Genomic DNA, 12167 nt, shown 5'->3' on the forward strand with positions numbered 1-12167 from the left:
TTAAAATAGAAATAGTATCATCTGCAGATAAAGATACTTTGACTTCTTCTTTCCCTTCATAATGTAATAGCCATTGAGGCACAGTACAGAAATGAACATTGTTGACTGAGCCTGCCAGAGCTATGTAATGCACAGCTCCAAGAATTGTTTCCCTGTGGATTACAATGTAAAACATCATACGTATACACTGTTTGTAGCCCTTTGTGAAAAAGCTTTTAGATAAGTTGTCAAAGTGAATTGTTCTGACGGTACATGACAGTGTCTTTGTAGCTTGGGGTAACTTTTCAGTAATGTTATTTTATATTCAGAATGTATGGTCTCTAGAACTGCGTGTACACATGGCTGATAAATTTAAGATATAATTTTCATATTTTTGTTTACCTCTTTTTTAAAAAGAATTGGAAGTCAATATGCCCCTGTATAGTTGTAGACTAATACCTAATTTTTTTCTAGATGTATGTTATGTTTTCTATATGTTACCTTATCTATGTATTAATAAAAATATGTCTCCACTTAGTCTGTTGGAGTTACAGGTCTAGCACTCATTCAATTTTATGAAAAATGTGCCCCCCCCAAAAAAAAACCAATTTGCGAAGCCATTTTTCATTGTCAGAATCAAATCTAACTTAATTTTGATAAGAAAAATTTTATGTTGTACTGGAATCTCCAGAAACTTATGCCCTAGAGTTGTCCATAGTATTCAGATCTAAAACTGAGCCGGACAGTGATGGCACATGCTTTTAATCCCAACACTTCAGAGACAAAAGCAGGAAACAGGTGGATCTCTGTGAGTTCAAGGCCAGCCTAGTCTACAGAGGTAGTTCTAGGACAGCCAGGGCTATATAGCGAAACCTTATCTCAGAAAATAAACAAAAAAATAAAAGCAAAAAATCTAAAACTGATGAAATATCTTGCCCTTACAGAGTAGGAAATGAACATGCTAGGACTGGAGAGAGAGGTGCCTCTCTGGTTAAGGGTACTTGTTCAGTTCCCAGCACCAGCATGACAGCTCACAGACATTTGTAACTCTGGCTCCAAGGAATCTGATACTCTCTTCTGACCCCTGGGGGAGCCAGGCATGGATGTGTTATAGCATATATGCATGTGGTGAAATAGTTACACACAGCAAATACAAATAAATCCCCCCCCCCCTTTTTTTAAGTGGGAAAAGAGCAAATTCTTCATAGAAAAGGCTGAGATCTGGACGTGAGTGTTCATCACCCTCTGCATGCCCGTCCACTTACAGAGACGTTATCCAGGGAGTGACCATAGTTGGTCTGCAGACCTGGGCAGCAGGGTATTTTCCTATCTGATGATGCCAAAAGCGGAACAAATTTGATTCATCAAATATGGCAATGAAGAAGGCAATTCTTTTTTTCAATGTTTTTATGAAATATATGTGTATGTATGTGTGCAGTTGATTAATTCCCTTATAGATAGTTGGTTGTTTACATTACAGCTTTAGTATTCTGTTTTTTCAACCTGTCACTCAAAACATGTGATAACATTTCATGAGGAAAGGGGAAGAATGGCCTTACTTTTGTAAACACGATTATCTATAATGAGTGTTGCTGGTCTATATAGGCCTAACCTTTTCAGAGTCATGGTCCTTGAGTTCCAAGAGAAAAAGAGATGTCTCCAAAATCATGCATTTAGTCAACAGTCATCGTCACAATTAGCTTATCCTAAGACTCTGACTCAGCATAAAATACCAAAATTTTACTGTGAAATAGTATAGAACAAAACACCATGTCTGCATACTCAAGTTGTGATATATTACCATCATTTTATTTGATAATCACATAAATTTTTATTTATTAATAAGCTAAATAGCAAGTTGAATATGATGATGTTAAGAAGTTAAATACTTTTTGAGTTCAATCACAAAAGTAACCCATGGACTTAACCTGAACTTGCCTTCTTTATAAAGAAAAAAGTGTGTGGGAGGGTGACAAATTGTGACTGGATCACAGTATCCATTATTATTGTCACTAAGAAGATCAAAGCAGCTGGCAGTAGTGGCTCACATCTTTAATCCTAGCACTTGGGAGGCAGAGGCAGAGAGATCTCTTTGAATTCAAGGACAGCCAAGGCTACAGAGAGAAACCCTGTCTCAAAAAAATCAAAAGAAAAAAAAGGGAGGAAGGGAGGGAGATAGTAGGGGGGGGGAGAGAATCAAAGCATGTGTTCTCTTCCCCAAGTCAAATAAGCAGACTATATGAGTGGTGATAGACTGATGTTAAAAGGAAAAACTTAAGAAAAATGTTTAAATGATTTTAAATAGAATGGTCTGGGTTTTTTATGGAAGAATATGACTTTGTTTCTTCAGATTATCCATAAATATTGCCTTCTGGAAGGCAAGGCCATCATAGACTTTAGATCCTCAGTCTCCCCATGCCGCCATGCCAGAGTCGTGCTGTCATTACGTGCAGACGAGCATTGGTTCTCCTTTAACATAGCAGTTGCATACACTGAAGTGACTTTTCTGAGAGCAACTGGAAATCTGAAGGATGGAATCATGATGTATTTTAAAGGTCATAAATATACTACTGCTGAGGAAATTTTATTTTATTTATTACGATACTAGTAAATTTACATCTGGTTAAGTTTTGTATTCTAATTCTTTATTTTCTACCTTTAGGGCTTCATTATTTCAAGAACGTTGTGCTGGTAGGATCGCTACAGGATCGCTATGTTCCTTACCATTCTGCCCGCATTGAAATGTGTAAAACAGCTTTAAAAGACAAGCAGTCAGGTAATGAGTGCACACATACTTCAGTGAGTGTGTGTGTGAGTGAAGTTTTCCCAAAATTTATCACCAAGTCATGTCTTTCCCTTTCTTCTCCTCCTCTTATCTAAGGCTAGTCTTCTCCCGTGTTTTGCATATTTTCCTCTTCTGCTGTCTTTTGTGTAATTAAAGTTTTTGCATTCTGCTGTCTAGAAAGTCATGTGAACTTTGGATCCCCCTCCGTTGTTGTGCTTGGTTGTTGTGGTAGTGCTTTTGCTTAATGTTTTTCTGTCACCACTTAGGTGAAGATGGCAGCAAGGATGCCCCTGCACAATACCACTGAGTGCTCTTGGTTCCTTTGCTGCTTGTGGCATCAAAGGTAGTTGAAGCTGCTAGGCAACCTCAGTCTTGTTTGCTCGTTTAGTTACTAAAGCTCAAAGATACTTCATGGTTTATGCAAAGTCACTGTTGACAATTACAGGCTTAAAGTAAGCATCGGATCTTCTACCTCCCAGCATTGTCTTAGCTCCTTTTTAGACACTTGAGCCTTTTCTTGTTGCACACCAGCTCCTTAAGGTAGGGGCTTTTAATTTACATGTGTATTAGCAGAGCCTTGCATGGTACTCCCTGTCACCTTACTGTGCCATCAGAATAAGTTGAGCCTACATAAGGGAAAACTACAAAAGCTATTCAGATGGATAGCCAAAATGAAATAAAAGTCTTTTAACCATGAAATTCTATGCTAAAAGTCTTCCTTTTTAAACATACTCTGAAAACCAGCAGGGACTCAGAAAACCAGTTTGACTCCCAGTAAAACCTAAGAGGAAGGAAGGTTATGAAAAGATTTGATTGTAGTTTCTTTGCTTTGTGCTTTTTCTTTGGTTAACTTATGTGTTATTAGTCCTCTTTTAAATGCCTGCTTCTTTGCTTTATTCTTCTATATACTGTTTCCTTCCTGTCATTCCTCAGTACTAAATCCTATTTCTGAAACATGAAATCTACTCTGCTTAAATTGCCTGCTTTCCTGAGAACTTTAGCTACTTATAAGGAGTATAGAAGCATTATAAGCAATATTTTGTACCTTATACTAGTTTGTATACTTGTATATGTACAAACATGATATATCTCGTCTTTGTCTTTTTTACTTTACATGACCTGCTAAATCCATTCTAAGAATTAACTAAAGAAGGAAGGGAGGATAGGAGTCCAGCTTTGAATTAAAGCTGATTTGGGGTTTTGTCTGTTTTGCATACGAAGAAGTGGGTTTCATTTTGACATTTTTGTACCTTTATTTCTTATCTATGCCCCATATGCCCTCTCCCACCCTCCCTCTCCCCCTCTTTCTGGTCCCCTTCCTCCCCTCTTCTCTTTCTATGAAGCACATATTCCATTATTCTCATTCTCTCCCCTTCCCGTCTGACCTCCTCTCACCTCTCATAGTTCCCTTTCTGAAAACCAGATTAAGAAAATGTTGCAAATATTCAGCTATAAAAATGAGTGGCATCTGTGTGAAATGGATAAATCTGCGATCACCATGTTAAATGAAATAAGCCAGGTTCAAAAAGAAAACACCATGCTTTCTTCACATTAAAATATAAGATAGAGAGCAGGAAAAACGAAGGACTCACTTTAAACTTAAAAGTATGCTGTAGAGCTTTAAAAATGCTAGCTAACCACTTAGACCACAAAAGCGCACTCTTCAGTCCAACTCAGATTGTTCTGACAAGAGGAAGTTGCTGTTCTTTGTCAAAATATTGTAGAAATGTTATCTGCCATACAATTATCTTTAAAGTACTTGCTACAGCATAAAGTATTTTATTTTACCATATCAAAATATTTTGTCACCAGCTTATTTTCTTTGCTTAGCAAATTATTAGTGACTAAAGTTAAAGAAAACTGCTTTATATATATATGCATTGTTCTGAGTTAAAAATGGGACAAATATAGTATGTAATAAATTTGAACTGGCCAGGTAAGGTATTATGATGACTAATATTTTCTATAAAATAATCTCAAAATAATAGCTAAAGAAAAGAAAATGATACTTTTCTGCTTTATGTGAAAATAATATAAATTTTATAAATTAGAGGGAAGTTGACTGACTTTCAGATATGCAAATAATTTTCCTTTTTGTCTACTTTATAGGACAAATCTATTCAGAAATGATCCACAACTTACTTCGCCCAGTTCTGCAAAGCAAAGGCTGTAATTTGGTTCGATACAATGTCATTAATGCCTTGCCCAACACGGCTGATTCGCTCATCGGGAGAGCTGCACACATAGCTGTCCTCGATTCGGAAATATTTTTAGAGAAGTTTTTCCTGGTTGCTGCCCTCAAATATTTCCAGTAGGACAGAAGCATCATTAGAGACTTATCAATTACCTCATTCAGCAACGATTTAAATAATGTATTATAGTGTGTAGATGTTAAGTTCTAAGACATATTTATACCTTTTTATATGGAAGATAATTTATATCATCCATGTGTAGAGCCTTTTAAACATCAACTTTACTTTCTAGGTAATGTGGCTGTGCAATATTTTTTTAATTTTATCTTTTTACTTTTTCTATTTTTCATATGTTTTGCTACCTAAGTATTTCAGTGAAACTTTGAGCCCATATGTATGTCTGATCATTTATTATTGGCTTCCACAATCGTTATTCAGACTACATCACGTTAAAGGCTGTTAGGATAGTATAGGATTTTAAATTTTCTAATTTGGGGCTTTTAGTGGACAATAAATTTTACTTTTAACACTTCATTCTGTTTTAACTGGAAATAAAATGGCTGCTAAAATGTATTTTTGAAATCAACCTCTTTAATCCTAAAATACTAACTTTACATTTCCTCAAACCAGGTGGTTCATACATGCCAATGTTTTAAAGGTTTTCTATAAAGTCATTATTGTTGCTATTAAACGTGTCATGCTTATTAAAACATATTTTTACTGGTCATTTCAACATTATTTCTCATACTGACTTTTATTCCTGGACTTTTCTTGTTCATTAGGAGCTTATAAAGATTTCTGAATGCCCTCTGCCTTGATTTGGTTGGAATTTTGTTAAATTTAGTAATGTTGCTTGAATTTCTCACAGCAGTTCTTTAACCCTTTTCATAGAGTTCCTTCTATGTAATAATTAAATGTTGAAATTTATGAAATACTTTTATGAATTTAGATAATTTTTAAATACTATTAAAATTTATCGAGCTAAGAGTCATGTAAATAGAGTTAAAATTGAGAGATGATTAACTTTACTTGTTTGGTGATACCGATGCAGATGTTTTTGATATATGGAGATGTTGAGTCTTTTGACTTTACAAACGGTGCTGAACAGCATTCAATTCACTACCCCCTCCTGTTTTATTTGTGAAAATAATAATGTGCTACAGGTGGATGGAAGGTCTGTTTACATTCACCACTTGTAGTGGGCAATGGTTTTTGTTAAGTCTGTATTATGTATAATTGGTGCATGTTTATTTTTAGTGTGTTAATTGCCTCTGATGTTAATAAATGAGAAAATGCCTTTCTGGAGGAGTAGCAGTAACATTTGTGATGTTTTTCTTACTCTTAGAATCCTTGGAGATGCAGCAGTGGCCTGTGTAATACTCTGAACAGTGGATGAGTTATACTGTGGCATATCCATCCATCCTCCATGTGTCATAGGCTAATACCATCTCAGTTTACATAGCATGCCCTGATACTGTGCAGCACCCTGATACCTTCTTAGAATGTGTCCTCACCATTAAATGATAAGTGGCTGCCTATGCTTTCATTCATAAGTAGATATACTAGTCTTTCATATTCATCAAGTACTGAAAAGAATTTCATTGATCATATTTGATAACTATTTACTTTTTAAAACTTATTTAAGTTTTTATGAGTTGAACTAAGCATTTAATATACCAAAGTTATTATAACTGGAAATATAAATATATCCGTTATCAGCCACATATTTTCCCTATATATTTTTCATGTTTGTATAGGTTGGTTTTCAGTTCGAAATATGGATCTTCTTAAGTTTAAATATCTTCTGCCTTGACAAAGGCCTCATTCATAATCATATTAATCATATTTAAAAGAAACTTACTCTCAGGATCGTAGTTCACTGGATTTTGGTCATTTCAAAACTATGTAATTATTTCGGTGATTTAAAATCTAATGTTTAGTTTCTGATTTATCAGGAAAATCATCATGTATCATTTACCTCCATAAGGTGACATTCCGAAAGAGCGGGACCATGATTATCTGACATGGCACAGTTGACTCGCAGAATGAATCAGTGTGTACCAGAATAGTTCTTGGTTGCAAACAGTGAATGGTTATGAGTAACTTAACACAGAATAAAAGAATTTATTGAAAGAGTAGCAGGTGCCTCGAAGAATTTAAGAAAAGACTAGAGAACAGGATTGGATGACAAGCCAAAGGGAAGTGAGATCCACACTCCCATCTGAACTCTGACCCTGAGAAGAGTGAAGGAAGATGTGTATACTTGCTGCAAAGGGAAGTGAGATCCACACTCCCATCTGAACTCTGACCCTGAGAAGAGTGAAGGAAGATGTGTATACTTGCTGCAAAGGGAAGTGAGATCCACACTCCCATCTGAACTCTGACCCTGAGAAGAGTGAAGGAAGATGTGTATACTTGCTGCCTGGAGGGTGTTAGGACTGGCTTTCAACTCCACCCTCTAGATTCAGTCTGATGGGAGTACCAGGTGACCACAGCCAGGTTTTGTGCCAATGCTAGGGTCATGAAGGACAACAGATGTACCTGACCCTCTGAGTTTTCAAAATAGGAAAGGGCAATTCTAACAATAATCCTGCTTTTCTTGCAAAGTATCACTTTAGCTTCGTGAAGACTTATAGGGACTTCCTGAGTAGTGTGGTCCAGTGAAGATGTTTAAGTTTCAAAACATAACTTGGTCCAGAGCCCTAGCGTAAACTGGCATCTCTCTAGCTGGAGTACCTTGGACAAATTATTTGATTTAAAACAGTTATTTAAACCTCATCTCTGAGAAAAGACAGAATGATACTGATTGGGCACAAAACAATTTTATTTTGGTGGTACCGGCAGGGGTAGGTTTTGAGGCAGGGTTTCTCTGTGTAACATTCTAACTGTTCAAAAACTCACTTTGTGACCCGGCTGACCTCAAACTCATAGAGATCCACCTGCATCAGGCTCCCAAGTGCTGGGATTAAGGGCGTGCACCGCCATGACCAGGCTAAAACCCAAATTTTGATCTTTCCCTTGTAAATTTGATCATGCCAATGAGCCTTGCCAACTGCTCTCAGGGAGAGCCAGAATCAGTTTCCTAAGTCTTGGGGCTACCTTGTCCCAGGACAACTAGGTTGTCCTTAGGTTCTAGTCTGAATAGGAAAAGTGAGTAGGGTACTGGGGGTGTAGCTCAGTGGGTAGTGTGCTTGCCTGACATGGGCGTGGTGGCACGAGCCAGTTTGATCTCAGCCTTTAGAAGCTAGAGCAGGATCAGAAGGTGATGATCATCCCTAGTAGTAGGTGGAAGCCAGCCTGGGATATGTGAGACCTTGACTTTTCAAACAACATTCTATGAGTATGACAGTGTACCAATTATTGACCTAGCTTTCTGGTTTTTTTAAATTATTTTATGTGTATTGGTGTTTTGCCTGCATGCATACTACTTGGTTGCCTGCACAAGCCAGAAGAGGGTGTCTGAGTCCCAGGAATTGGAGTTACAGATGGTTGTGAATCACTTTTGGGTGGACCGAGAATCAAACGTGGGTTCTCTGGGAGAGCAGCTAGTAGTGCCCTTAATTGCTGAGCCATCTCTCCCTATGGGCCTAGTCTTAAAAGATCTTGACTATTTATAGCACTCCCCACCATCTCATGTCAACCTGCAAGATTAGGTGTCATGAGAAGAGAACCACAGTGCCCAGTAGACAGGGAGCTTGCCCAAGAAGCAGCCCCCAAAAGAAGAGTGGTCCATCAGGGCTCATCCCAATCTGGGCTCAAACTGAAAAGTTCAAGCACAAATAATGTATTTGACAGATAACCAATAAATAGTGCATATAGATAGAATGCCAAGACTTGCTTATTTGAAATTAGCTTGATAAGAATTCTGCATATTATATACCAGTTTCCGTTTTTCCTTATATTAATGCTAAATCCTGTTAGATTATTTTTTAATTCTAGAGCAGTGGTTCTCAACCTTCTTAATGCTGTAACTGTTTAATACAGTTCTTCATGTTGTAGGACCGGCAATCAGAAAATTATTTTGTTACTTCATAACTGTAGTGTTGCTACTGTTATGAATCAGAATGTAAATTATCTGATATGTTGCCTGTGGGGGTCACAACCTACAGGTTGAGAACCACTGTTCTACAGAAATGCATGTAGACTTGTACACAGGTTTAAGTGCTAGTGGTTCCGCACGGCTTAGTAACAAAACTGTATTTAATAATTTCATGTTGGTCACATTGAAATAACATTGTTTTTTATAATTTAAGAAAGTTGAAAAGGGGCCATTAATGCCAAGGATTCACCAACCATATAAAAAGTTTCATAATAGCACCAATTAAAAAACATTAGCCAAGCACTGTACATGCCTGTAATCCTAGTGGCCAGGGAGACTGAGATAGGACAGACAGGCCTTCTTGAAGTACTCAAAATCCTATCTCAAAAGCTCGTGTGAAGCCCTGGGTTCAAACCCAATATCACTAAAAATAATGTCTGATTTGTGGCCCCTCTTTTGTCTTTCACATCCACTGTTCTCCATTTTGCATTTAAAGTGCTTCCTCCCGGGATCTCTGTCATCCACTTCTTTGTTTGATGATCAGTCTAAAACAAATCGGATCTCATAAAATTAGGACCCTAACCATCACTTTATATATAATAGGCTTGATTACTGTTCTTTTACTTTGAAGAGACTATAACACTATGAACTCTTAGGAAAGAAAGCGTTTATCTGGGGACTTTATGGTTTTAGAGAGTTCTCCGTGATCATGATGGCAGTAAGCAGAAAGGCGTAGTGGAAGAGTAGCTGGGATCTTTGCATCCTGACTCACAGGCCTCAGGGTGGCACTGAATCTAGCATGGGCTTTAGCAGCCTCAAAGCCCATCCCATTGACACACCTGTCCAACAAGACACCTCTTAATCCTCTTCAAAACAGTCTACCAGCTGGGGACCAGACGTTCAGATATATGAGCCTATGGGAGCCATTCATATCTACACCACCACAACCCGGCCCCTGGCCATCAATAGTTTATAGTCCAGCTTCAAAAGTCCCCATGGTCTTTGAGTTGCAATACTCTTTCCAAAGTCCATGTCTCTTGAGACTCAACTGTCAAATCAAAAAGCAAATCATATACTCCAGCACACAGTGCCACAGACTATGCATTGATATCCTTCATGGGAGGCAAGGGGACAGACATAAGGAAGCATCATCAGAACAAACTCCAGATCCTGTATCTTTGTGTCCTATGGCAAAGGACTTAGATGACTCTTCCTCTCTTCCATCTTTGCTGACTGCAATATCTACTATTTCTGATTGATGCTACAGTTTTCCCTGACAGCTATCCCACAGCTCTGGCATCTCTTTACATCTTGGGGTCTCCAAGACAATCCAGGCTTCCCCTTCACAGCTTCATGAAATGACTGGTCTCTCCAGGCCTCCATGCAGGACTCCCTGCCACAAGCATGGCCTCGTTAACTGGAAAAAGATTCCGTATCCCTTTTCTGTGTCTTTCTGAACACTAACGCCAGAACCATGTGGCCCTAGATGCCAAAATCTGTTTTCTGGTGCTGGAACCTGGCCCCTCCTTGAATTATATTTGCATAAACCTTACATTGTTGATTTTCTTTGTTCCTTAAACTTTGCTTACTCTATTCAGCAGTTGGAGACTTAGCTGGGTGGAGTCTTGCCCTGAGACAATAAGGTGTTCCCTTCATTCCATTTTGACTGAGTCCTTTAAACTTGTGTCCCCTTGAGCACAGGGCTTGGCTCCAACAGGATATTCCCCAGTACCCTTTTGCCCCACAAACTGTCTATACATTTTGTATTTCTCTTTACAGCCTGATCCACAGGCAGAGAGTGGCACGGAGCCTGGCTTGGGCTTTTGAAACCTCAAAGTTTGAAACCACTCCCAGTGACAACCTCCAACAATCTCCTAATCCTTCCTAAAACAACCAGTTTGTCCCCAGACATTTGCATATAGGAGCCTATAGGGGCATTCTCATTCAAACACCACAAATACTATGGTGAAAAGACAGAAAATGACATGTAAACATGTATGAGCCAGTGGAAAAGGAAATATAGTACAGTGTTCTTGCCATCTTCCTTGATAAGAAACTATTAAAAATACAAATTCTGGTCAGGCATCACACTCATCAATGAGAGACCAAAGGAATGATGTCTCTCCTGTCAAGACTGGTGAACCAGGAGCATGGGTAACCCCCAAACAGCCACATACCCGAAAAGCCCCACACCAGCATAGATGACAATGTTCCCATAACTACATTAATGGACTTCTGTCTAGTTCTCATTCTATGTTTGTATTCTCTTAACATTTTCCAAGACCTTGTGTAACTGGGGCAGAATTACAGGCTTCTGAAAGAGGCATGGGGGAGAGTGGATAGGATCTTGGGGTAGTCTAACCAGGGAAAGCTAACAGCCCCAGCTGTGTAGAGTAACTCATGCTTGAAGTAATCACCTGCTCTCTTGGTGGACAACACTCCGCAACACTGGTACACTGGGAAATAATAGGCAGTGACAGTTTATGGTAGAATGTCTTCTCAAATGGGAAGCCAAACATAGGCATAGCATAGAGACGTAAATGGGGTCTCCCTCTTCTACTCTCTGGACTCCGGTCAACACAAGTGAACTCAAGACTATTAACTGTACATGATGTCTTTTAGGGACAGCATACCAAAGTATTTCATCACCTGGCTCCAAAACCAAACCTACAAGACCAAAGTCTGGAAGATAGAATACTTGATAGGATTGGTGGATCCTTCTGATATTGCATTTACTTTCACAGGTAGGAAGTTCTTTTGATAAGCAATTTTGTATGGGACACTGTTTAAAGTCCTCATACAAAGCTTTCACAAATGAAGTGATATGTATAAAAGGAAACAATTCAGGGAAAACAGTCCAAACATCATAATTATTTAAAAGCAAATTGCTACCTTCTTCATGATAGTTGGATTGATTCCCTTAATCTTTTGGACTGCTTAATACTCTAGTACAGGTCAAGTCAGTCATTGGAACTGCTAAGTAGTGGTGCTAGCCAATTAGTCCCGGGAGGGGAAAGACAGTTAAATGTACATGTACGCCTTTGTTCTTAATACCTTTGTGGGTGTATTAGTGGAGCCACAGAGCAAGCAGCTGTGGTAAGAAAAGTTGCTATCGCGGGTCTTCTTGATGGTCAACTCTTTTGACTCCAAGACAGGGATTTCATGAAGTAAT

At 38.4% G+C, this 12167-nt stretch overlaps 1 protein-coding gene across 7 annotated transcripts in view; it reads left to right on the forward strand.

Annotated features, from left to right (window-relative positions):
• Fam135a (family with sequence similarity 135 member A) overlaps positions 1-6274 on the forward strand; it is a 74159-nt gene extending 67885 nt beyond the window's left edge. For all 7 annotated transcript variants that reach the window (XM_041655782.1, XM_041655786.1, XM_041655785.1 and 4 more), the window contains 2 exons: positions 2642-2755; positions 4874-6274. In XM_041655782.1, coding sequence (XP_041511716.1) covers positions 2642-2755; positions 4874-5079 — 320 coding nt within the window. In that variant the 3' untranslated portion in view covers positions 5080-6274. The remainder of the gene's footprint in view (positions 1-2641; positions 2756-4873) is intronic.
• The last annotated feature ends 5893 nt before the right edge of the window (positions 6275-12167 follow it).

This window comes from Microtus oregoni, unplaced genomic scaffold (genome assembly GCF_018167655.1).
Source record: "Microtus oregoni isolate MIOR12 unplaced genomic scaffold, Mior012 000007F_ref0000211, whole genome shotgun sequence".
NCBI lineage: Eukaryota > Metazoa > Chordata > Mammalia > Rodentia > Cricetidae > Microtus > Microtus oregoni.